This window comes from Ambystoma mexicanum, chromosome 10 (genome assembly GCF_040938575.1).
Source record: "Ambystoma mexicanum isolate Mex_15411 chromosome 10, UKY_AmexF1_1, whole genome shotgun sequence".
NCBI lineage: Eukaryota > Metazoa > Chordata > Amphibia > Caudata > Ambystomatidae > Ambystoma > Ambystoma mexicanum.
The window spans coordinates 1,003,902,189-1,003,924,919 of record NC_090932.1 but is presented as its reverse complement, the minus strand read 5'-3'; the positions used below and the strand labels follow the sequence as shown (position 1 = coordinate 1,003,924,919).

The 22,731-nt window shown below is 47.8% G+C and overlaps 1 protein-coding gene across 3 annotated transcripts in view; it reads right to left on the bottom strand.

Moving 5' to 3' along the window:
• Positions 1–22,731, bottom strand: part of CLCN2 (chloride voltage-gated channel 2) — a 1,173,779-nt gene that overhangs the window by 539,797 nt on the left and 611,251 nt on the right. For all 3 annotated transcript variants that reach the window (XM_069618787.1, XM_069618789.1, XM_069618788.1), the window contains exon 7: positions 11,221–11,299. In XM_069618787.1, the coding sequence (XP_069474888.1) occupies positions 11,221–11,299 (79 nt within the window). The remainder of the gene's footprint in view (positions 1–11,220; positions 11,300–22,731) is intronic.

The following is a 22,731-nucleotide window of genomic DNA, read 5'->3' as shown; positions in this document are numbered from 1 at the left end:
TACCTGTCCCTATTTCTTGAGGGATTTTCCCTACCTAAAATCTAAACTAAGAGTGCTCATAAATAAAACGTAACATAAAAATGAGGCTTTCCAGCCGGGCTTCTTCTGGCCAAAGCTACTCGGGTTGCTCCCAAGTATTTTTAATCTGTCTACTCTGGGTTTGCAATATTTTATCAAAGTAAGGTTTTCAGTCCTCTCTTCATGTTCCTTATAACAAGTGTTAAGTCTTGGCATACATCCAATGGTTCCAGTTCCTTAAAAAGGAGAAATTATTATCTTAAGTGTGATTCTGGCAACTTAGACAGTGGGGGTCATTTCGAGGTGGGTGGTAAGGGATACCGGGCACCGGTAAGGAAACCGGTGCCGGTAATCCCTTACCACCCTATTCCAAGGTCCTTTGGCGGGGACCGTAAGGAATGTGTGGTCCAACCGCACGTCCCTTACGGGTCCCGCTAAGGGACCAGGGCACTAATAACAGGCTTGCAAGTCGCAAGCCCGTTATTAGCGCCCTCCCCATTCCCATTGAGTCCTATGGGGGCTCAAATGGCAATGGGGAATGGTTTGTTCAATGGGGACTTACCGGTCCCACCAGGGTCGGACTACACCGGTAAGTCCCCATTGAACAACACTGGTGCCGGACCCGTTATTGGAGGCAGTCGATGGCGCAAATAGCGCCATGACTACCACCAATCTCGGAATGAGGCCGATTGTCTTTCAAATTGTTCTTGATGTAGGAATTAATAATTGAACCCTCCAGATTCCCGGGTTTCCAAGTGTTTAAATGTTTTTACTTATTATTCTAGCACTCCCCAAAGTCTTCTGGCCCTCTGATGCTCAACTCAGCAGGGTCTCGTTTGGGCATCTGCCTGTTTCCACCAATCTGGTTTCTAAGGCTCCTGTAACCAATTTGGCTTCTCCAGATTCTTGTCTTACTCTCTTTTATTAAACCCCTTTGGCTTTCGTATTTGCTTCACTCAGGGATGCAATCGTCCGTCCCTCTCCCAATCGTCTTGCCTTCTCGGGAGCGCTCGCTTTACTTTGCCAAACCGGCTTGGTAGTTGTTACACTTCTCGCACGGAGATCAGGGTTTTGGTTTCTTTGTTGCAGCATGGTCTCGGTATCGGTTAACAGGCCCCTGGGCCACCACGGCTGCCATGTGGTCATGCCACCAGACGAGATGGTCTCACTACCATCCCAATCTCGGTCCCTGTTTCAGAGAAAATGTGGAATGTGGCATACAGGAATCCGCACTAAAGTGGCTTTCCTCCTTCCTAACAAACCAAACAGAAAGAACCTACCTACCACTGTTCACCTCAAACACCAAAAATATATCCTGCAGAGTCCCACAGGGATCCAGCCTATCTCCTCTGCTTTTCAATATCTACATGTGCTCAAGATGAAAATCATTTGAATCCACTGACTCAGCACCTACAACTACACAGATGACACAACCCATTGTGGGAAAAAACGGAACCAAAATAACTGCCTCAAAAACTGCCTTACACACCGTTACAATTGGATGACAACGAAAAACCTCATACTGACCGTGCAAAAACAGAAATCATGCTCTCACCTGCAGGATTCAATGGAGGAAACACACAACTGGACGGGCCGGTCATCATGTGAACGCAACCAGAGACTGCCGATGTAGTGAATATCCTAGGAATACTCATGGACAACAGACTAACACTAAAACCGCAAGTCAGTGCAATCACCAAAATATGCTTCTTCCTCCTAAGACTACTCAGAGGATTACTCCCCTACGTCTCCTTCCCTCACAGAACCTTCACATTCATATCCCTGATACTCACAAGAATTGACTAGGCAAACAGCCTCGACATAGGAATGTCGTGAAGACTCGCCAAGAAGGGTGCAAAATACAGCCGCCAGTATCCTATTAAGACTAAAACAGAAGATACCACATCACTCCAGCACCGGAAAGCCTACACTGGTTACCTGTAAAAAATCACATAAAATTCAAAGCACTCAGCATCACCCATAGAGCCTTGAACAGACAAGGTAGCTGATTTCCTCCAGGACAATATTAGCTGGTATCGCCCAAGAAGGGACTTAAAATTTCACAACGACCTACACATAGAGACAAAACATTACAAAAAAGGAGATTCGGCAGAACAGCATTCTCAAATCTAACTGCTAACCTCTGGAACACCATGCCCAAAGAAATTAGAATCACAGAAGACCACATCACATTCAGGATACTACTCAAAACCTGGCTATTCGACAGACAATGACAACCACAAAGGGACACCAAAAGCAAGAACATCACAGATCAACAACTAGGAGGCAAGATGGGCCGATGAACCGCAATCAAGAACTCAACCACAACCAAGAATATGGGTAGTGTGCGGCAGGCATGGTGTCACAAGTTAGACACAGACACAAAGATACAAGTTTCAACACCTTTATTAAGTTTTGAATGGGGTTAGAAACTTCCCAGTTGTCCCCAATTCTATAATGGGAGTAGTCTCAACCATCAAAGTAAATTAAAGTAGCCCATGTCAGTCAGTCAAACAAAGGAAAAAGTCTATGTCAGAACCCTTTACTTGCCCTCACGCTTTACAATAACTAAGTGTGGGAAAATGTATAAAAAATAAAAGAGTATCAAAAGAAAGTCAGAATGGCAACACCGTTGATTCTCAACTCCCTTCCCAAGTTTAAGTCAATTGAGTTCTTCCAAGGTGGGTAGCAGGCACGGTTCAAAGAATTCACATAAATCTTTCAGGCTTCACTCGCCTGGCTCAACACCAGTTCAAAATGTATCTCAGTTCTCTTGAGGCTTTCCTTGCCTGTTTCGCATAACACAGTTCTTTCAGGCTTACCGCGTCTGTTTTAACCATCAACATTATAACAGTCCTGGTACAACGATATTGCATGTGAATCTTTCACCATAGGCCCCCTCTGGTTTCCCTCACTCAAGTCTAGGCCCTTCTGGACTTAAGTTCTTCCAATTTGTCGCGGGATTCCCTTCCCCAACCTTCATGGTTGTCAATTTACTTTAACGTTCAAGACTTTCGAAACTGCATAGATTTACTCGGGCCTATGCATGACCACTTCAACACAATGCATGTTGGTTATTGTAGTTCCTTGTATTCACACATGCTCCCTTAGCACCTTGGTTTCACATACGCCCTCTTGGCACTTTCTGAAAGTCTTAATTCCTTCATACTTCAACATTCACTTTATTCATCAACAAGCCCTTTTGGGATCACAGTTCATTTTCTTATCAGCCTCCCTGTTCGATTTGCTTCAAACATCCATTTCTATCACAGATTTTTTCCGCTCCCTTTTCTGAGGGAGATGACAGTTCAAGGATACTTTCGATGATGCATCTTTCTTTCCCCGCAGGACCACTCTGTTACTTTGCATTTCCAAAACAACAATCGTATCTTTCTCTTCTCGCATCTGCCATCAGACGCGTTGTCTTGCTAGCAACATTTTCAACATTCGCGTCTTCACAAACCGGGCTCTCCCATCATTCAAGAACTCAGCACTCTTTTCTGTTATCGTGTCCAAAGTCAGGGTCTCTCCCCTTTCCTTCTCAGACCTTCCCAGGCACTCCTGTCACTCCAGGGGAATAAGTAACCTTCAGGCCCATCAAAGGAAGGAATCCTGCAGTTTCTCATCTTTCCGCTCGAAACCTTTCAGGCTACTTGGAAATACGACTCCCTCGCCTTGCTTCGTCTTGCTCTCACTCGCAATATAGCAGCGTTCGGATTTCTGTTCTCCACAGCCTGGTGTTCAACAGCCTTTGCTCAGCTGCTCCTTCTCGTACCTGCTCTCCCTTCTCTTGTCGTCCTGTGCTCCACCTCTTATACTCTGAGTAGTTGTGAATGAGTTTCAGGTGTGGTTGATTGTGACTGAGTGCCTGACCCTGCCTGGCTTCATTAGTGGAGCAGGGCCATTGCTTATCGCAAGTGGCAATCTTCCTAGCCTCAGTCCTCCTCTTCCTCATCTCAGTAGTTGGGTCGGTAAAGAAAGGAGGGGAATTATGGGAGTAGTAGTATCCCATAAAGGTAGATGGAATGTAGGATAGACAACTGTATAGAAATGGGGGATACCATGTCTCACCTTCAGGTGTCTCTTTCCCACTCCCAGGGAACCCCCCTAGCCAGGTGATGCCCCCCCCACTCCAGGTGATCCTCCCTCGCTTGTCCAACTCCATGGTCGGGATACAAAAGCATTGGTCCATCCCTGGCCACCTGAATAAGGTCAGCAACGCCGGTTTTTGCCTCATTTCCCATCCCGGCGTTGGCAGTTGCCATGGAGACGCGCCACGGGCATTCTACAACGTCTCCGTTGCCGGCACCTGGGAGCTCCTCCTTCAGCACGTTCGATCACGTGACGGATGATTAGAGTCACGTGATCATTAGTCAGCGTTCAAAAGCGACGCGCTGACTACCCTCCAGCGCTTCACAGCTGATCCTGTTGGACACATTACGGATTACAGATTACAGACTACCACTGACCTCAGATTGATCTTGGACTCTGATTTGGCTTCTTCCTTCACGGTACCTTTGCCTGGAAATTACTCATTTGCTATTCCCTGCTGGAACTGTTCTCTCCTGGACTCGACCACGTTTTCGTCCCGGGACTGCTATTGAATTGCCCTTTTGTTATGAACTTTGTTCTTGGATCAAGTACCTTTCAACTGATTGACTCACAGCTTCTGGCTTCTACGTCAGGTGGTGATTTCATCCTACTAAGTGCATTACACCAAGCTGTCATCTTGTCGTCACCCTTGCCGGCTGCCTCCGATAACATCCTTACACCTTACACCAATATTGGGTCCCGACCAACTCCTAAGGGTAAGCCCTATTGTAGACTTCTTACATATTCATATACAAGTCTAGGGTTCTGTGTTTATGACCTAACTTCGTGTTTGCCTTACAGTGGTCATAGGGGGCATCTTCCGGCATTCCTGGTTCCGGCTGACGAAATTCACCACCTGTGGCCTCAAGGACCGTTCGGGCAGTAATTTCTTGTTTGCTTGAGTAGTACTTGGGGACGGAGGTTTCATCGGCTACAAGACCATCAAGTCTTCACAGACTGTGAAGCCATTTTTTTGGTCGTCCAGACGATGGAACCCGCTGCCGGGGACCCTGTGGCTGCTCTAATGCAAGCTGTTGCATCCCTTAGAACCGAAGTGGCAGCTGCCACAACCGCGATACATCATCGCTTAGATAATATCCAAAGTACCCGCAACCCGTTACCGGCTGATGCCGAATTTGGTGATCAGGCAACACCAACACCGGGACCCTCTGTACCCCCTACACCACCTAATCCTGTGGTGTTACCTACCCAGTTTCCATTGGCACCCCCTGAGAAGTTCCAGGGAGATCCTAGAAAATATTGCACCTTTATTAATCAGTGTAAACTTCACTTTCTTTGCCGACCACTGGTGTTCCATGATTCCACCACAAAAGCTGACTTTTTGCTATCCCACTTGACCGGGGTTGCAGCTACCTGAGCTAATCCTTTTCTTGAGAACAACCACCCAGCCCTTTACGATTCTGACCTCCTGGTGAGCGAGTTGGCCAAAGAATTCGATACCAGGTACAAAGCCGAGTCCCAGGATCTAGAGCTCCTAGAACTATCCCAAGGCAGACAAACCTTAATAGAATACATCACACGCTTCAACCAATTGTCAGCTGAGACTTCATGGCCCGAAAACAAGAAAGCTGTGGTATTTTACAAAGGTCTGTGTAACGCTATGAAGGGCGCTCTTTCTGTCATCCCTTCCCTTCCTGATGCATATCCCGAACTAGTAGACCTAACTCTCCAGGTAGACGCTCGGAAGACAGAACGTCGGGCGGAATCTGGTTTTTCAGGTAAACCCTTGCCCTCTCCGCTGGATGGCGCAAGTGAACCCATGCAAATAGGAGGTCTACGAAGTCCCATCACTCAGACCGAAAGAGAGCGTCGGAGAACCGACAACGCATGTTTCTATTGTGGACTCAGTGGTCATTTCGTCAAAGAGTGCCCACGACACCCGAAGAACAAGTCCTCAGGTTTTCAGAAAGCTCGTCCTTGAGTTTGGGGGACAAGACAAGCTCGATTCACAACCCCAGGGTTCCTACCTTCGGCCCAGTAAGACCAGTGGTCGTTCAGGCAGTGCTTCATCCTGATAGGGAGTGTTCACACACAGTACATATAGTTATTGATTCAGGGGCTACTGGTTTCTTTATTGATATATCTCTGGCCAAAGCATTGAACCTTCCACTAGTGACCAAGACACATCCCGAGCCAGTCCAAACTGTGGACGGGTCCTCTCTCATTTCTGGTCCGATCAAACAACAGACCGCCCAGATGGACGTGATTATTCAGGGTAACCATAAAGAACCGTTACCCCATCCCACTCATCTCTACCCTGTTAGACAAGTTGACCAATGCTTCCATCTATACCAAGCTGGATCTCCAGGGAGCATACAATTTAGTCCGCATGCGACCTGGTGATGAGTGGAAGACTGCCTTGTGCTCTCGCCAAGGATTCTATGAATACATGGTGATGCCTTTTGGCCTCTGCAATGCCCCTGCCATTTTCCAACGGTTGGTAAACGATATATTTAGTGATATTCTGGATGTTTATGTCGTGGCGTATCTGGACGACATACTGATATTCTCCCAAACATTGGCCGAACACGTCCTTCATGTCAGAGAGGTACTCACAAAACTCAGGAAGAACTCGCTATACGCTAAACCTGAGAAATGTCCGTTTCATACAGCTGAAGTTGAATTCCTGGGTTTCCATATTTCACCTGGGGGGCTAACAATGAACCGATCCAAAGTTCAGGCTATTAGAGATTGAACGGTACCTGTTACATTGAAACAATTATAATCCTTTCTAGGGTTCTCAAATTTTTACCGAAGGTTCATCGCAAATTTTTCCTCCATTGTGGCACCATTAACCGCATTGACCAGTCCTGCAGTATCATTTATATGGACCGCTGCACATCTAGCAGCCTTCGACTCCCTTAAAACCTCGTTCACCACGGCCCCAGTCCTGCAGCATCCTGATCCAGAGCTCCCGTATATTGTAGAAGCAGATGCTTCTTCCTTTGCCTTAGGGGCCGTCCTGTCTCAGCCTTGTCCTACCACCGGAGCACTACACCCGGTGGCCTATCATTCCAAGAAATTCACACCGACCGAAACTCACTATACGGTCACTGAAAAGGAGCTCCTGGCCATCAGAGACGCTTTCTTGGTCTGGAGACACCATCTTCTGGGGGCAAAACATCAGACCATCGTCTACACAGACCATAAAAACTTACAGGACCTAGCGTCTCTGAAATGTGCCAATAGTAGACAAGTTCGGTGGCACCTTTTTTTTGCCGCATACGACTTCCTTGTCAAACACAGACCGGGGTTGTCCCATGGTAAAGCGGATGCCCTGTCCCGTTCGCCTGGGGGGGTTCCTCTCCGTTCATATCCCGAAACTCTCCTGGGTAAAGGCCATGTTGTTTGTACCTGTACTCCGTCTCCGCCTATGTTAACGGCTGTACGCCAATGGGTTATACAACATCCCCAGGTATTGGATGACTGGGATACCATTATGCAGGATGGGTTGCCTTTTGTTCAAGGAAAACTGTTCCTCCCCACCAGTGACTCTCACAACCAGGCTTTAGAGTGGTCCCACAATGATCCTATCAATGGCCACCCAGGTCAGCGACATACTCTGGAGTTGTTAAAACACTGGTTCTGGTGGCCATCAATGCGGCGAGACGTGGAGACATATGTTAACACCTGCTCTACATGCGCACAATGCAAGACTCGGAAGGGTCGTCCGCTGGGACTGCTACAACCATTGCCCATACCCCCGAAACCATGGCATACGGTGTACATGGACCGGATAACCGATCTACAACGTATACAAGGCTACGACACGATTTGGGTGGTAGACGACTCGTACATAAAGATGGCCCGTTTTTTACCATGCAAAGGCATTCCTACTGCTGCCTCATTCACTGGCTCGAATGTTCTTTGAATCTGTTTTCTGTCTGTTCGGTTTGCCGAGTGTCATTGTGTCAGATAGGGGGTCTCAGTTCACGTCACGTTTCTGGTTGGCTCTTACCAAAATACTAGGTATAGATGCCCGCTTCTCTTCAGCTTACCATCCAGAAAGCGACGGCCAAACAGAGAGTAAACCAGGTCTTGGAACAGTACTTAAGGTGTTTAACTTTGCAATTCCAGAATACCTGGCTTGATTCTCTTCATTTTGCGGAATTTGCATATAACAACGCCTTGCACTCGTCCACTGGTTTTTCCCCTTTTTTCTTGCTCTATGGCCAACATCCACATACTCTACCCTTTTCTGATTCGGATCTTGCCAGTACCCCTGTATTGTTTACCAGTACCCCTGCGGCAAATGATTGTGCCAGAGATCTCACATCCATCCATGCTCAAACCCTTGTCCATCTCCAGGAGGCCCAGGTGTCAATGAGTACCGCTGCTAACATAAAAAGGAAAGATGCCCCGTCATACGAGCAAGGCGACCGGGTATGGTTGTCTACACGACACCTCCATATACCGGGTTGTCGTAAACTGCTGCCCCATTTTGTCGGCCCGTATAGGGTCTCCAAGGTCCTGAACCCGGTGGTCTATCGACTCAATGTCCCCGCTTCATGGAAATTACACCCCGTTTTTCACACATCTCTCCTCAAGCCTTGTCCTGATGCTACACGCATTGCTCCCGCTCCTGGCCCTGTCCCTGTGGTTTCCCAAGAGGAATATGAGGTTAGCGCTATTCTGGGGTCCCGGGTTGTTAGAGGGAGGTTGCAATACTTGGTGGGCTTGTTGGGTTATGGTCCTGAGGAGAGGTCCTGGCTTCCATCTTCTGATGCCCATGCCCCGTTGTTGGTGGCTCGGTTCCATAAGGAACACCCTTCCAGCCCACGGGGTCGTGGGCCTTTGAGGGGGGGCTCTGTCATGCCCCCATCTTCATCAACGTGTTCCGTGGACACATCCTATAATCCAGCCCCCACTATCACCACCAAAATACATGCCAGGACATACTCTCCCCTGCAGGCCTGCCGGCAAAGGTTGGGACAAGGTCAGCGACGCCGGTTTTTGCCTCATTTCCCATCCCGGCATTGGTTTCCATTCCGGCATTGGCAGTTGCCATGGAGACGCGCCACGGGCATTCTACAACGTCTCTGTTGCCGGCACCTGGGAGCTCCTCCTTCAGCACGTTCGATCACGTGACAGATGATTAGAGTCACGTGATCATTAGTCAGCATTCAAAAGCGACGCGCTGACTACCCTCCAGCGCTTCACAGCTGATCCTGTTGGGCGCATTACGGATTACGGATTACAGACTACCACTGACCTCGGATTGATCTTGGACTCTGATTTGGCTTCTTCCTTCACGGTACCTTTGCCTGGAACTTACTCCTTTGCTATTCCCTGCTGGAACTGTTCTCTCCTGGACTCGACTACGTTTTCGTCCACGGACTGCTATTGGATTGCCCTTTTGTTATGAACTTTGTTCTTGGATCACGTACCTTTCAACTGATTGACTCACAGCTTCTGGCTTCTACATCAGGTGGGGATTTCATCCAACTAAGTGCATTACCAAGCTGTCATCTTCTCGTCACCCTTGCCGGCTGCCTCCGATAACATCCTTACACCTTACACCAATATTGGGTCCCGACCAACTCCTAAGGGTAAGCCCTATTGTAGACTTCTTACATATTCATATACAAGTCTAGGGTTCTGTGTTTATGACCTAACTTCGTGTTTGCCTTACAGTGGTCATAGGGGACATCTTCCGGCATTCCTGGATCCGGCTGACGAAATTCACCACCTGTGGCCTCAAGGACCGCTCGGGCAGTAATTTCTTGTTTGCTCGAGTGGTACTTGGGGACGGAGGTTTCATCGGCTACACGACCATCAAGTCTTGACATCAAATCGAGGGCCGAAGCATTTTTACTGCGGGTAGTCTGCCCACGGACAAAATGTTTGTGGGCAGATGGTGTTCATCCGAATCCAAACTTCTATTGGCAGTAGGAGCCTGCCTTTCACATGTTCCGATTGTCTAAAGAGGAGACAAGAGGAACTAAACCACAATAAAGCCCACCGTGGGCTGCAGCAGCTGGATAAATGGCATGACAGAGGCCTTTCCTAGAAAGGTCTGTATTGGTTCACTGAATTCCAGTTTCCTCCAGGAGCAAAAAAGGAGAACAACAACTTGGTAAAACATCAATTTTCACCATCCAAATTCTTTGCATGTTAAATAGTTTACTTTAGATGGCAAATTAGCTGGATGTGCATTTTTGTCTTGTTGGCAAGCGTGGACCAATCATGTCACAGGACTCCACAGGCTTGCACTTGCAATAAGGGCTCTCAAATAAACACAGGACCCTGGTCAGGGTGCATAAGCGTAATATTTCTCTGTCACCTTTCCACTGTCGCTCCTACGCATTAATAGTTTCCTTCCACTCTTAACATGACAGTATAATATACAAATGTAAGCAATAAACCCAGCAATCCTCAAGGTTTTCTCAACTTAAAAAAATAAATTAGCACCTCGAAAAGCATATTGGGCTGCTTATAGCAATAAACCGCTCCATGGACCATCAGGTAAAGACCTAGGGATTTGCGTTTTGAATGTCTTAACCTGGACCTGGGCCATTACCTGACAAGGAATGCCCAACCACGGAGGGGTTTATTGCTATGAGTACACTGGCATGCTTTCCGGTACTAATATATATATTTTTTACGTTGAGAAATGCCATGCTTGACGTTTCTCAACTTAACAAAATACGTTAAAACAAAATGCCCACCATGGGCGTGTTGTCCCTTCTCGCTTTTGATGGCAGCCATTGCCATGTAGTGTAAGGGGAAGAACTGCAAGTGTTTCTGCAGTCAGCGAGGGATGAGGGAGCCACAGGTAAGTGGGGCAGGGTTATCGTTGGGAGGTGAAGGGGAGGGGGAGAGAAGGTGCAAATGGTGAGGAGGCAGTTGAAAGTGGGAGCTGGGCAGCGAGGGCTCATCTGCCCGGGAGAGAAGATGGCGACCTCCTGCTTCTGGGAAGGCTCAGAACGCAAGTAATACCATGAGGTATAGCCTGACTTCTGAGCTTACTGATTGGTTGGGATGCCCCATGACACCCCGACCCAGAAGCGAAGATGAATTGTAATACCGATAACAACATCAATAGTAATTGTAATATTAGTAGTCATACAAATAGGAATACAATCTTACCTCCAATTGGAGCAGCAAAACAACAGCCAACTCCCACTGCACAGGCGGCCGCCAGCATCTCAATGTTGCGGGATTCATTCTTAAGAAAGAAGAAACACACAGTGTGTCAAATGTGAAGCAGGCAGTAAGAGACTAATTTCAGCTTCCAAGAAGAAAAGACTAGGGATGATAGGTAGGGGAAGAAACAAACTAGGATGGCAAAGTTTACCATTTTGGATTTTCTATGGGTAGACACATTCTCCATTTTCAGATGTTCAAAAACTCACAACATTTAGATATGACAATTTTCTATAAAATATCCCAACAAAATGAATTGGCTTTTCTTTACACAACAATAAAACATGCTACTAATAATATCTGCATTCTCTATGCAAAACACAAAGGAGGCAAGCTGATTACTTTTATTCAGCCTTGTGCACTGGCATGAGGTATTGCGTAAGAATCAAGTAGATCAGCGCTCGATTGGTTAAAAAAAGGTTGTTACACCAGCAACTGCTCGATAGCTGCACTTAACGGGTTACCTTTCAGGCAAAGGATTTTGCAGGAAGAAATGGGAGTTTTTAGTCATAATTGCTGCAATTGACCAATTACCTTTCATACCGCCGATTTGCGAGGCAGAAATTGAAAATGACGATGAAAAGAAGACTACAAAATGGAGGAGGCACCCCGATAACCCGGGCCGTGTCTTCCTCCTGTCCTCCCCCTTCCCCTTGGAGGAGGGGGAAGCGCCGGGAGAAAGCGCGGCACAAATCAGGAAGGCCCGCAAAGGGCTACAAAGAAAAGGGGCGGGGCTACCCCTTTATAACGCGCGGGCTCCTTACTGCAGGCAGCATCCAGCCTTTGCAGAAGGATGCCTGCCCGTATTTGCCATAGAGGATTTCGTTTTGGCTTTCGTTGAGGAGTTTGTTGGGAGGAGAAAAGATCGCTGAGACTCCTGGGCAGGGGAAGCACCGCTGCCGCCGAAGAAGGAGCAGCTGTGAATGCCCAGCTGGGAAGGTGGATGGCGGGCTACAAGCAACAGTGCGGTGGAGCCGAGCAACACCAAAGGAGAAGTGGCGCATGTCCAGCGGAGGGGCCAGAGCACCAGGGAGCAGAGCGGTACGGGCAGAGGCGTCATTGCTGCAAGGAGCGGCCCCGTGACGCCGGCGACTGAAATTCATCATCAGGTAAGGCAGCCGGAAGGGAAAAGGTTTACGCGGTGCCTACCTGCAATGGGACCACATGGTTGGAGCACAGGATTCGGGCCGGGAAGGGTGAAAGCGAGCTGCTGACCGAGAGAGCAGCACAGACCTTGCTCCAAACAGGACGGGTGCTCCAGGCAGCCATAAACTGCCAGAGGAAGGTCGCTCCTCGTGCCCACACCACTCCACCCCCGTCCCCTCGCACCACAGGCAGAGCTGGCAAAAGCCTGAAGGGAGGACACAGCGTGCATTAGTCTCCGCACCCGGCCACGCACAGCTGGGGGAGACATTTAAAGTAACAGGAGTGGCCCAGGAGCGAAGGGGCCGGGATAAAGGGGGAAGTACATGGCAAGAAGGGGCAGCGTGACTAGGACTTTTTGAAACCTTGTTGAGTTTTTCAGAACTCAAACATCGATTTAGAGGCATTTATGGCAATGGCCAGGTTGGCGGCGGCCAAACACGGGCCTAACTGGATGGAGGCCATGATTCTGCAACCAAGGGAGGAACAGGTAGGGCACAGTCAGAGGCCTGATTGCCCCCTGATTTTCCCGGAAAATGAGGAACCACAGGACCTTGAAGGGGAAGAAGAAGGAGCAGAAGTACAGGTCGAGGAAGAGGAAGAGCCAACAGCAAAAAGAAAAAGAACATTGACAAAGAAGGCAAAAGCAAGCATGGAGCAGGCGAAGAATTGCAAGAAGGCCAGGGCAACAGGGGCAAGAGGCAAGGGAAGAACGCAGGAGGTTGTAGCCATACCGGCACCTACACCTATGGAGGCACCAAGGAACCAGGGTCCACCAAGCACGCCTGCAACCAGACCGGTGGCTGTGACTGAAGAAAGGCCCGCATCCTTGGAGACAGTGAACGGTATGATAATGCAATGTATGCAGGCATGGGGCAATGGGCAAGTATTGAGTGGTAATCTTAATGCTTCCAATGAGATTGCCAGTGAGGCTGCTGTGGTCCAGCAGAGAGGGGTGACTCTGGGGTCAGGGGGGGCTAGACTCAAGGGCTCACCAGGCAGGTAGCCCGCTTGGTGCTGGGTTGTCAGGGGGTGTGGGACAGTGGACTAGTAACTATCCCACCTCTGGGTTGCCGGGAATGGTGGTACAGTTTCCTCAGGGACAACAGGCTCCAGCATTGAACAACGAAAATTTCATAGTGGGGAGTAATGTACAACATTTTATAAGGGGGGTAATTCAATGACTCTTGGAGGTGCAGCAATATCAGGGGCAGCACAGGCCCCAACCTGGTGGGGGCAAGGGGTAGTAGGGCCCGGGGTACACACGACTCCCAATGTCAATGGCGGGCAAGAAGGATTGTGGGGGCCTAATATGACACAGTATGGGAGGCCAATGCCAGGCTTTGCACCGGTTCGGGTGTCGGTAAGCTCCTTGGCATTGCACATACCAGCGGCCACCAAGGAACCGGTGTGGAGGAAAGAGTTTATAAAAATCTTGGACTTTGTGGGGATGGAATCTCTGGGAGAAAGGATAAAGGAATTATCAAAAAAAGAGAAGGAGAAGAGGGAAAGGGAAAAACCCAAGGTGGAGGCATCCATACACAACTGGTTGAAGGCTTTCAAAGTGTATATGTCAATCATGTTAGAGAAATACCCTCAGGATGCATTGGCAATGATTGCTTATGAACAATATATCCACAAACTATATCTAAAGCATGGGGGGGAAGGATGGTTACAATATGATCGGGGTTTCCGTTTGAAAATGCAAGGGTGGCCAGCCTTGTTAATGGATGAGATGGACGTTTGGGGATTCTTAGACAAAATGGTGCCCGCAGGAGAAGGGGGTGAGAAGGCCCCAGGTGAAAAGCCTCAGGTTTGGAGGGGCAGGGTTGTTACTTCTGTAGGGGGAGGGAGTCCTTTTGCGGGCACTCCTCCTGGAATAGCCGTACCAGCTACCAGGGGGAGCAAGTGGAATGCTGGAGGGGAAGCGGAGAAGCAGCCCTAAAGCAAAGGAGAAGGTCAAAAGGGAATGATGGGGAAAGCAACAGATTGCAAGCAACACACACACAGATGTTTAAGAATATGATTAAAGATTGTCTACCAACTCCGGTTAACCTCCAAGCAATGACTCCATGGTTCAATACTTATCACAACTTGGGTGATGTGAAACTGCTGTGGGAAGGTTTTAGGTGGGGTTTCAAAATCCTGTGCACAGGGGTTAAGAAGGGCAAGGAGGCTCTGAATTTACGGTCGGCACTGGGGATGCCGGAGGTAGTAGCACTTAAAGTAGACGAGGTCAAGCTGGGTAGAGTGGCGGGTCCATTCATGAGTCCGCCGATGGAGAACCTGGTAGTATTTCCATTGGGTTTGGTCCCTAAGAAAGAGGAGGGACAATATTGCCTGATCCATCACCTCTCCTTCCCTGAGGGCGAGTCAGTTAACGATGGCATAGCCGAGGAGCTGTGTCGAGTGCATTATCCATCTTTTGAGGATGCAGTAGAAGTGGTGAGGGCGGCGAAAAAAGGGAGCCTTGATGGGGAAGGCCGACATTGAGTCGGCATTCCAGTTGTTGCGCATTCACAAAGAAAGTCAACATTTGTTCAGGTTCAAGATGCAGGATCAGTACTATTATGATAAATGTTTACCTATGGGATGCGCCATTTCCTGTGCATATTTCGAGTCCTTTAGCACTTTTCAAGAGTTTACAGTCAAACAGGAGTTTCAAGAAGGGGCGGTGGTGCATTACCTTGATGATTTTTTGTTCATTGGCAAGCAGGGGTCAAGTGAGTATGGGTCCCTCATGAGTACATTTCAGGGGCTGATGAGCGTGATGGGGGTCCCGCTAGCCAGGGAAAAAACTGTGGGCCCAGTGACCTGTTTGACCTTCTTGGGGATAGAAATTGACACAGTCAAAGGGGAGTGCAGGCTCCCGCAGGACAAGGTGATGAAATTGAAAGAGACTATCAAGGGCTTGAGGGGTAAGCATAAGGCGACCTTGAAGGAACTCCAGTCACTAGCAGGTAACCTCAATTTTTCAGGGAAGGTCCTCCCTGCGGGTAAAGTGTTTGCAAGGAGCATTGAACTCAAAACTGTGGGGTCACAGCATGCAGGGCAGCATGTCAGGCTGGGGGCCAAAGTACGGGAGGACTTGGGGATGTGGGACAACTTCTTGGACAAATTCAATGGGGTCCTACTGTGGAGAGGGGACTGGAGTAGCAATGACAGGCTCAAGCTGTTCACGGATTCATCAGGGGCCCTGGAGTTTGGGGCTATATTGGACACCAAATGGTGTGGTGTGGCATGGCCAGTGGAGTGGCATCAGCAAGGTATCACCAAGGATATCACGTTGCTTGAGCTCTTTCCCATAGTGATAGCATTTAAACTGTGGGGGGGAACAGATGAAAAACAGAAGAGTGGTGCTCTGGTCAGATAACCTGGCAGTAGTACAGATCATAAATCAGGGGTCAGCCAGCAACACAAGGGTGTTGCGATTACTGAGAGAGCTCAACAAAAGCATGCTGGCACTCAACATCGAGGTGCGGGTAAGACATATCGGAGGTCAAAAACACAGCCGCTGCTGCTCTCTCTCATTTGCAGTGGGGAAGATTCCGAGGGAATTGTCCAGGAGCAGACAAGTAATGACCCCGTTCGAGACTCAGTGGTGGGACATGATTGGGGTAATCTGAGTTCCCTGATCCACACAGCATTAGCACTGGGCACGGCAAGTACATACAAGGCATGCTGGGACCGATTCTTGACTTTTCAGAAGGAGGTACTGGGGCAAGGGCAGAAGAAGCTGCCATTAAGGGCCTTTGTAGACTGGGGCTGGCACGAGGGGAAGTCCAGGTCGTGGATGGCCCATCACCTGGCTGCAATCGCCCATTATTGCAAACCTGAAGGGAAAGGTGACCCCACAAAGGAACATTACATTGTAATGGCCATGAAGGGCTGGGTCAAGCAGGGTGTGGCAAAGTAAGATGAAAGAAGGCCCATAGACATAGTTAAGCTGCACAGGCTAGTAGGATGCCTGGAAGAAGTTTGCCGTGATGGATGTGAAGTGGCGTTGTTTAAGACAGCGTTCACATTAGCTTTCTTTGGGGCATTCAGGGTGAGCGAATCGCTACCGGAGAACAAGGGGTCCAAGTGTACGTTTTTTTACAAATGGGTGATGTAGACTTTTTAGAAGGACGGTTGAACCTGTTTTTAAGGAAATCAAAGACCGACCAGGATGGGAAAGGGTGCACAGTGACACTCCAGCCCATCGCAGGAAGCATAGTATTCCCGGTCAGGGCCGTGTCGAGCTTTCTTGAACAGATGCCGCACTCAGGGGGGGCTCCACTGCTCATCCACCGGGATGGGGAGTGTTTGGGACACATTCATTTAGGATAGGGGCAGCCACGTCAGCCGCAGCCATGGGCCTGGGGGGAGTAGAAATCAGGCAGGTCGGGAGATGGAGGTCGGGGTGTTTTAAGAGTTACATCAGGCCCGAAAAACTGTAAGGTTGATATGCTACCTTTTCATCCCATTAGCACCAGCCCGGAGGAGAAAGAGATCGTCTGGGTGACACTCATTTGTGTCTAGGGCTGGGGCAAGCTGCACGGCGGCACAGGAGGAGTTGACGGCCGGCGAGTTCAGGATTGGGTGGCACGGGGTGCCCGGAATGAAATGGGCACAACTGCAGGGGCAAGTGCGCAAATTGCTGGGGAAGCAGCAAAAACCACCAGACATATTGGTCATACATCATACATCTGGAAGGTAATGATTTGACAAGCCTGGGGAGGGGGGCTTTAATGCGAGAAATTATGTTCTCATTGCAGGAACTAGCAGGACAGCTGGGAGAAATGGAAATCATCTGGTCAGAAATAATCCCGAGACCAGAGTGGAGAGGCGCGGATAATCACGCCGCTGTTCAGAAATCCAGGCAGAAGTTGAATTGTGCAATGGCCAAATTGTACAGGGGCAGAGGATTTGGCCAAATCATGCGCAGCCTGATTAACTTGAAATCCCCGGAGTATTACCTCAAGGACAAGGGTGGGGTGCACTTGTCAACAATGGGGATGGATCTTTTCTACTGGAATCTCTGCACCAAAATCCTAGAAATGTGAAGGAAGGAAAGGGGGGAGCCACGGTGGGCGGTAATCCCCCTGTGGTGTGGCGGTGTTTGGGAAACCAAGCAGAAGAGACAGACTCCGGATGAGCCAGGAGAAAGCTGGAAGGGTCTTTGCTCTTCTCAGACCAGCGCCCCTTGGGAGCCTAAGCGGCAGGGGCGTCTGGGGGGGGAACAACAAGGGCTCAGCTACCCCCAAGGAAACGGCACTCTCCCCGCCCAGGAACACCTGCATGGGTAGGTGAGGCTCAGGCGCAAAGGGTTGGGAGAGTTGGGCCTACACTGGACTTTTGGAAGAAAAGGGGGAAGCAGGTGTTTGACACGGAGCAGTCGCCGCATCTTCTGGGTTATTTCCACTAATGTAAGCAGTGTGGTTTTTATGATATTGTGGAAAATAAATCTGCTGCCTTTTTATGCCAAAACAAGAAACAAGACTCATTCTACACATTTCTGGGGGGGAAAGTGGAATGGGCAGTGGCCACGTAATGGGTCCAAATCTACAGAGCACGGGTTATACTTTCTTTAAATAACCTATGTGTGGCCAAAATGAATATGTTAAAGAATGTCATACTGCTCAAGGTGCTGGTACATATGCATCCGTCCACAAACGGCAGCATAAAAAAAGTGGCAGGCCAACCATACATCTACTTTCCATGCTAATTGCTTTAGCTCATCCAGGTGGACACCAAACTGCACCTCTATGAGCCAAAACTAAAAACAGGCTATTGCAGTTTCAGATCACCTAAATGTATGAAACAAGATGGCGACCATGATGAGGAGAGGAAGCATCTGACCAGCAATGACCAATTAGAGCTGTCAGAGGGAGGGGCACTGTTGTACTGCTTAACCTTGGGCGGACGCCAAGGTCCTCATTATCTATTTGGTATGAGCAGTAAGACACATTTCTTTGAAAAACTCAATTAAAACACGCTCAAACTCCAACGCTATAGCACAGACACGTGCAAAACAACCCGTACAGACTCACACCAGAGCACTGACCAACCCATACCACCTAAAAGCAAGCACATCACCACAGAACAGCAAAACACACTCTTGTGCTTTCTATCTCTTCCCACTAACAAACCCTGTTCTCTCTTTTCAGATCCGCCAAAAACCTTAATTGCGGTCCAGAGCACTACTTAGGATCACGGGGGGGGGGGGGGTTGGCTCCAGGAGGCCTTATACATCCAGAAAGCCAGTACAGCTAAGTGTGCAAAACACGTTTAGGAACATTGCATCTCTCTGTAGTGAGGAGATGGCCTTGCTGTTGGAAATTGGCCTGTTCCTTTGGATTGGAAAAAGTCTGGTTTGCCGAAGGTTGGTGATCTTGTTTGGGGGCAGCAGAGCAGTAAAATGCTTCTCTGAGTTTCTATTCCCAGAAGCTTACAACTCATAGTTCCAAGCACTCTATCCCCAACGCATAGTTACAAGCACTCATCTCAGGATTTGCAGTATATTATCTAGTGATCTACTAATCGTCTACTGTTATTTCAATGCCTATTGTATGAAGTTCCTGCTATGTGACTTTATTCCGGTTGATTATTTCTTACAATGCCTATTGAGATCTGTGCAACCTCCCTTCTGCACCCGGGGCAGAAGTGCAGATAAGTAAGACTTGCGCAAAGCAAGTGGAAGACGTGACACAGGTAATAACCATGGATTTGGAAATGTACTTGTAAGCTTGTTACTGGGTTGTGACAAGCAATTGATGGTGCAAACCTGTCTGGCTATCAGGAGATAGGCTACTGGAGAACCTACTGAATTGCCCCTCCCGGAGTCATTGAAGGCGGTCCTAAGAAGCATGTCTTTAAACCATACCTGAACGCAGTATTGTAATGGGGCAGTTCCTCCACCTGAGGTGACGGGGCATATCTCATGAATCCCTTCAATGCAAAAATGCAAACCTGGTCAACTAATGTCCGGTCAGCAGCTGTTGCGAACAAACAATTCTGTTGCTTGAAAAAGTGCTAGGAGAAAGTCTTTACATGGAAGTCCATTATTCAGAACAATCAGAATTTTACTAAACTCTTCGTAAGGTTCTTCCCTTTCTACCTCCTCATCTCTGTGGTACTGTCCTATCTTGATTACTGTAATTCTCTGTTTGTTTCACAACCTGCCTACTTGATTCAAAGCTTGCACATCTTGCAGAAGGCGCCGGCTCGAGCAGCTACGTCAAACCCCGCTGTGCGCATGTCTCCCCAATTCTGCGCAGTTTGCACTGGCTCGCATTTGTAAAGCGGCCCCAGTTTAAGGCACTCTGCCTGGTGCATCGTGCTCTGCATTGCCTAGGAGCTGTGCATCTACAGGCCAAATGTAGGTTTTTATGTCCCTTGTCGGGCTCTATGGTCAGCAGAGGCTTGTTTGGTGAAGGTCCCACGGTTCAAACCAGCTCCAATTGGCTGCCGCCTCTTTGTGGAACTCCCTTCCTTACACCCTTCCGGCGGTGGATTATTATTTGTCTTTTAGGCACTCTGTTAAACATATTTATTGTTGTTTTTTAGTTCTTAGCTCATTTTAGTTTTCTTCTTGGCTCTGTCGTCCTGTCTCAGTTAGCGCCAAGAGGCCTGTGGTCGTACGCTGCGCTCTACAAATGCTGTTAATATAAGTAGTTCACCAATATTTGTACCTCCTGACTTCCCATACTGCATTACATATTTCTTCATGCGTAAAAGGAAAAATAATTTTGCAAATGTCACCTAAACTGTGCACCCTAGCAGTGCACAAAAGAAGGGTGGCAGTAAATTTGGCCGATCTTTGGCTGAAATCATCACCCCTTCACTCTTCAGACTTGTTTTTGTTCTTCTAGTCATCCATATCATAGACTTGATTGGACTATAAGTGGTCCCAACCCCAGATGTAGTTTAGAACTATGGGACTATGCCCCATTTCTTGCTCTAATGTAGGATCCTTTCAATCAACCAACCCCAGAATTGCTTGGTGGATCCGTGAATACTTTACCATTCTACTAAGGGCGTCTGGCTAGGCCATCTTAAATATTCACAAGCCTTACTTGTCCTTTGCCATTCAAAACCTTTTTTTTTAACCTGCCTTTAGACAAAAGGACTTGGAGCACCAATTTGAAGCAGGTGCAGACTGTAGGGAAATATATCTAGGGCACTTTCATATGTGCATCTCTGCAAACACTTGCATAAGCTTGTTACTAAGGTGTAAGGAATGAGGTCATTGCTACCTATTTCCTGCTATCGTTATTGGTGTTGGTATTTAGCAATGTTAAGGTCGTTAGAACCCTACACTACCCTATACTATGCTGATCAACCCCCTCTTTAGTTTACCCTCAGTGATTCACATTGGTGCTTAGTCACACCTAATGCATGCTGCAACACTAGCATCATTTTAAAAATGGTGCACAATACCACTATTGAAAGTCAGTGGTGCCGCTGAAATTAGTGCACTGTTGAAATTCGTGCATCAATTGCTCCAACAAGACCATGTAATGGTTAAATAGACAATATCCAAATTATCGCAATCCATGGACCCTCACATTTAAAAACGTTTGATGAGCATTTTTAATATGTGAAACCTAATCTCTTGTTACGGTTTCTTACTGCACTAGAAGGAATCCCGCGGGCGCCATTCAGTGCTCAAGCCATTAGGTCGTACGATATATGGCAGGAGGTTCCGAAATGTTTTTGAAGGCTATACATGAGGATCTTGTCTTTTTATGAAATCATATTCCTCACAATATTTTTACAGAATTTCTGCTGCAAAACTGCAGGGGGTGGTTGGTTGAGGTTCAATTATTTCAGTATATGCGAGCTTATATTTTTTCAGCACAGGGAATGTGGGGCAGAGTGATGGGGGACGTTGTCTGATGGAATCTGCATTGTGCCGATGCTTAAATTGCCTCCTTACATTTGATTTTCCTCTAACCTCCTTTACCCATTTCAACAGAATTGCTGGCAAAGGATTCGCTATCAAAACACAACATGGAATTATGCTTTCCACGACTGCAATGGGAAGGCAGGGTTCGACATTGAGGGAAGCTGAGAGCTATTTAGCACCTGCTTATAGCCTAGAAGAGCCTGATTAGCTTGCCACCAACAGTTAACAGGAGCTACCTTTGGCTCCCCAGGCCAACTGATGCCGAACCAACACAACTATGTGAATTTAATTCTGCCATTTGGGAGAATACATAAATGAACACTAGGACACATCTATATGACATTAAAAACGGAAGGGGTCATAAATAATGGATACAATTATATGTCTGCATTTAATGTGGAAGTTAGATTTGCATAACTCTATGCACTAGCTCCTCATTCCCCAGTGGTAGCTCCTGGTGACTGGTTAATGCTGGATACCCAGGAGGTGCTTGTAGCTCCTGTTTATCCAATCTTAATTTTGAGTCCTGGGGAAGGTTTTAGATGCTTTTCATTCTTGAATTCGTATTCAATTCTTCTCCCTGTAAACTCAGTATTCAATGAGGTGCAAATGACTAACCATCAGTTAAAGTAGCAACCTTCAAGAAATGTGAGGTTGAGGGAGTTCCACCTAGTGCAGGGGTGGCGGTTCTTTTTTTCATATCCTGACATTCTGCACCCTAATTTATCAAGAAAATGTTATAGTTGGTCACCCCTAAAGGTAATGTGAGATATTTGTTAATATCCGTTTTCTCATCGTCATAAAAGACAGTGAGGCTACAACTGTGGCACAGATGGCTAGATGCCTCCAGCAATTAAAAAGCTGAAGGTGGGCCGAACAGGCCGACGTCACCACAATGAAGTCATCCATTTACATAAGCCAGGTAATCGTGAATAAATGCATTGAGCTCTAGGCAATTTTCATACCAAAATTAAATGAGTCATGTTGTAATTTTTTGGTGGCTAATCAAGCAATGAGTAATGCTGTCGATATATGCATTGTAGAGTTGGAAATGTAGGTGTAGATACCTTTTAGAAAGCTGTAAAAAAATCGCAATAGGTGCGTGCACGCAGAGGGACAGTGAACATGGAAATTGGGATGCACAAGGAGGGCAGGAAAATCAGATGCAAGAGGAATACAACAAAATTGAAACTTGATAAAGTAGGGGGAGTTGGAAATTAGAGGTCATGTGGGGAAGCAGACCTTCAAAGTTACAAGAGACAGGAGGTAAGAGATACATTAAGACCAAAAGAGGGGGAGGTGCGGGTAGAAAACAAGTACCAGGCAAGGAAAGGGGCAACACAAAAGAAGGGCCTCTCTAGGGTTGTAAAAGAGAATTGGGGCTCACAATCAGAAGACAGCAGCAACTGTGACCGGTGGAA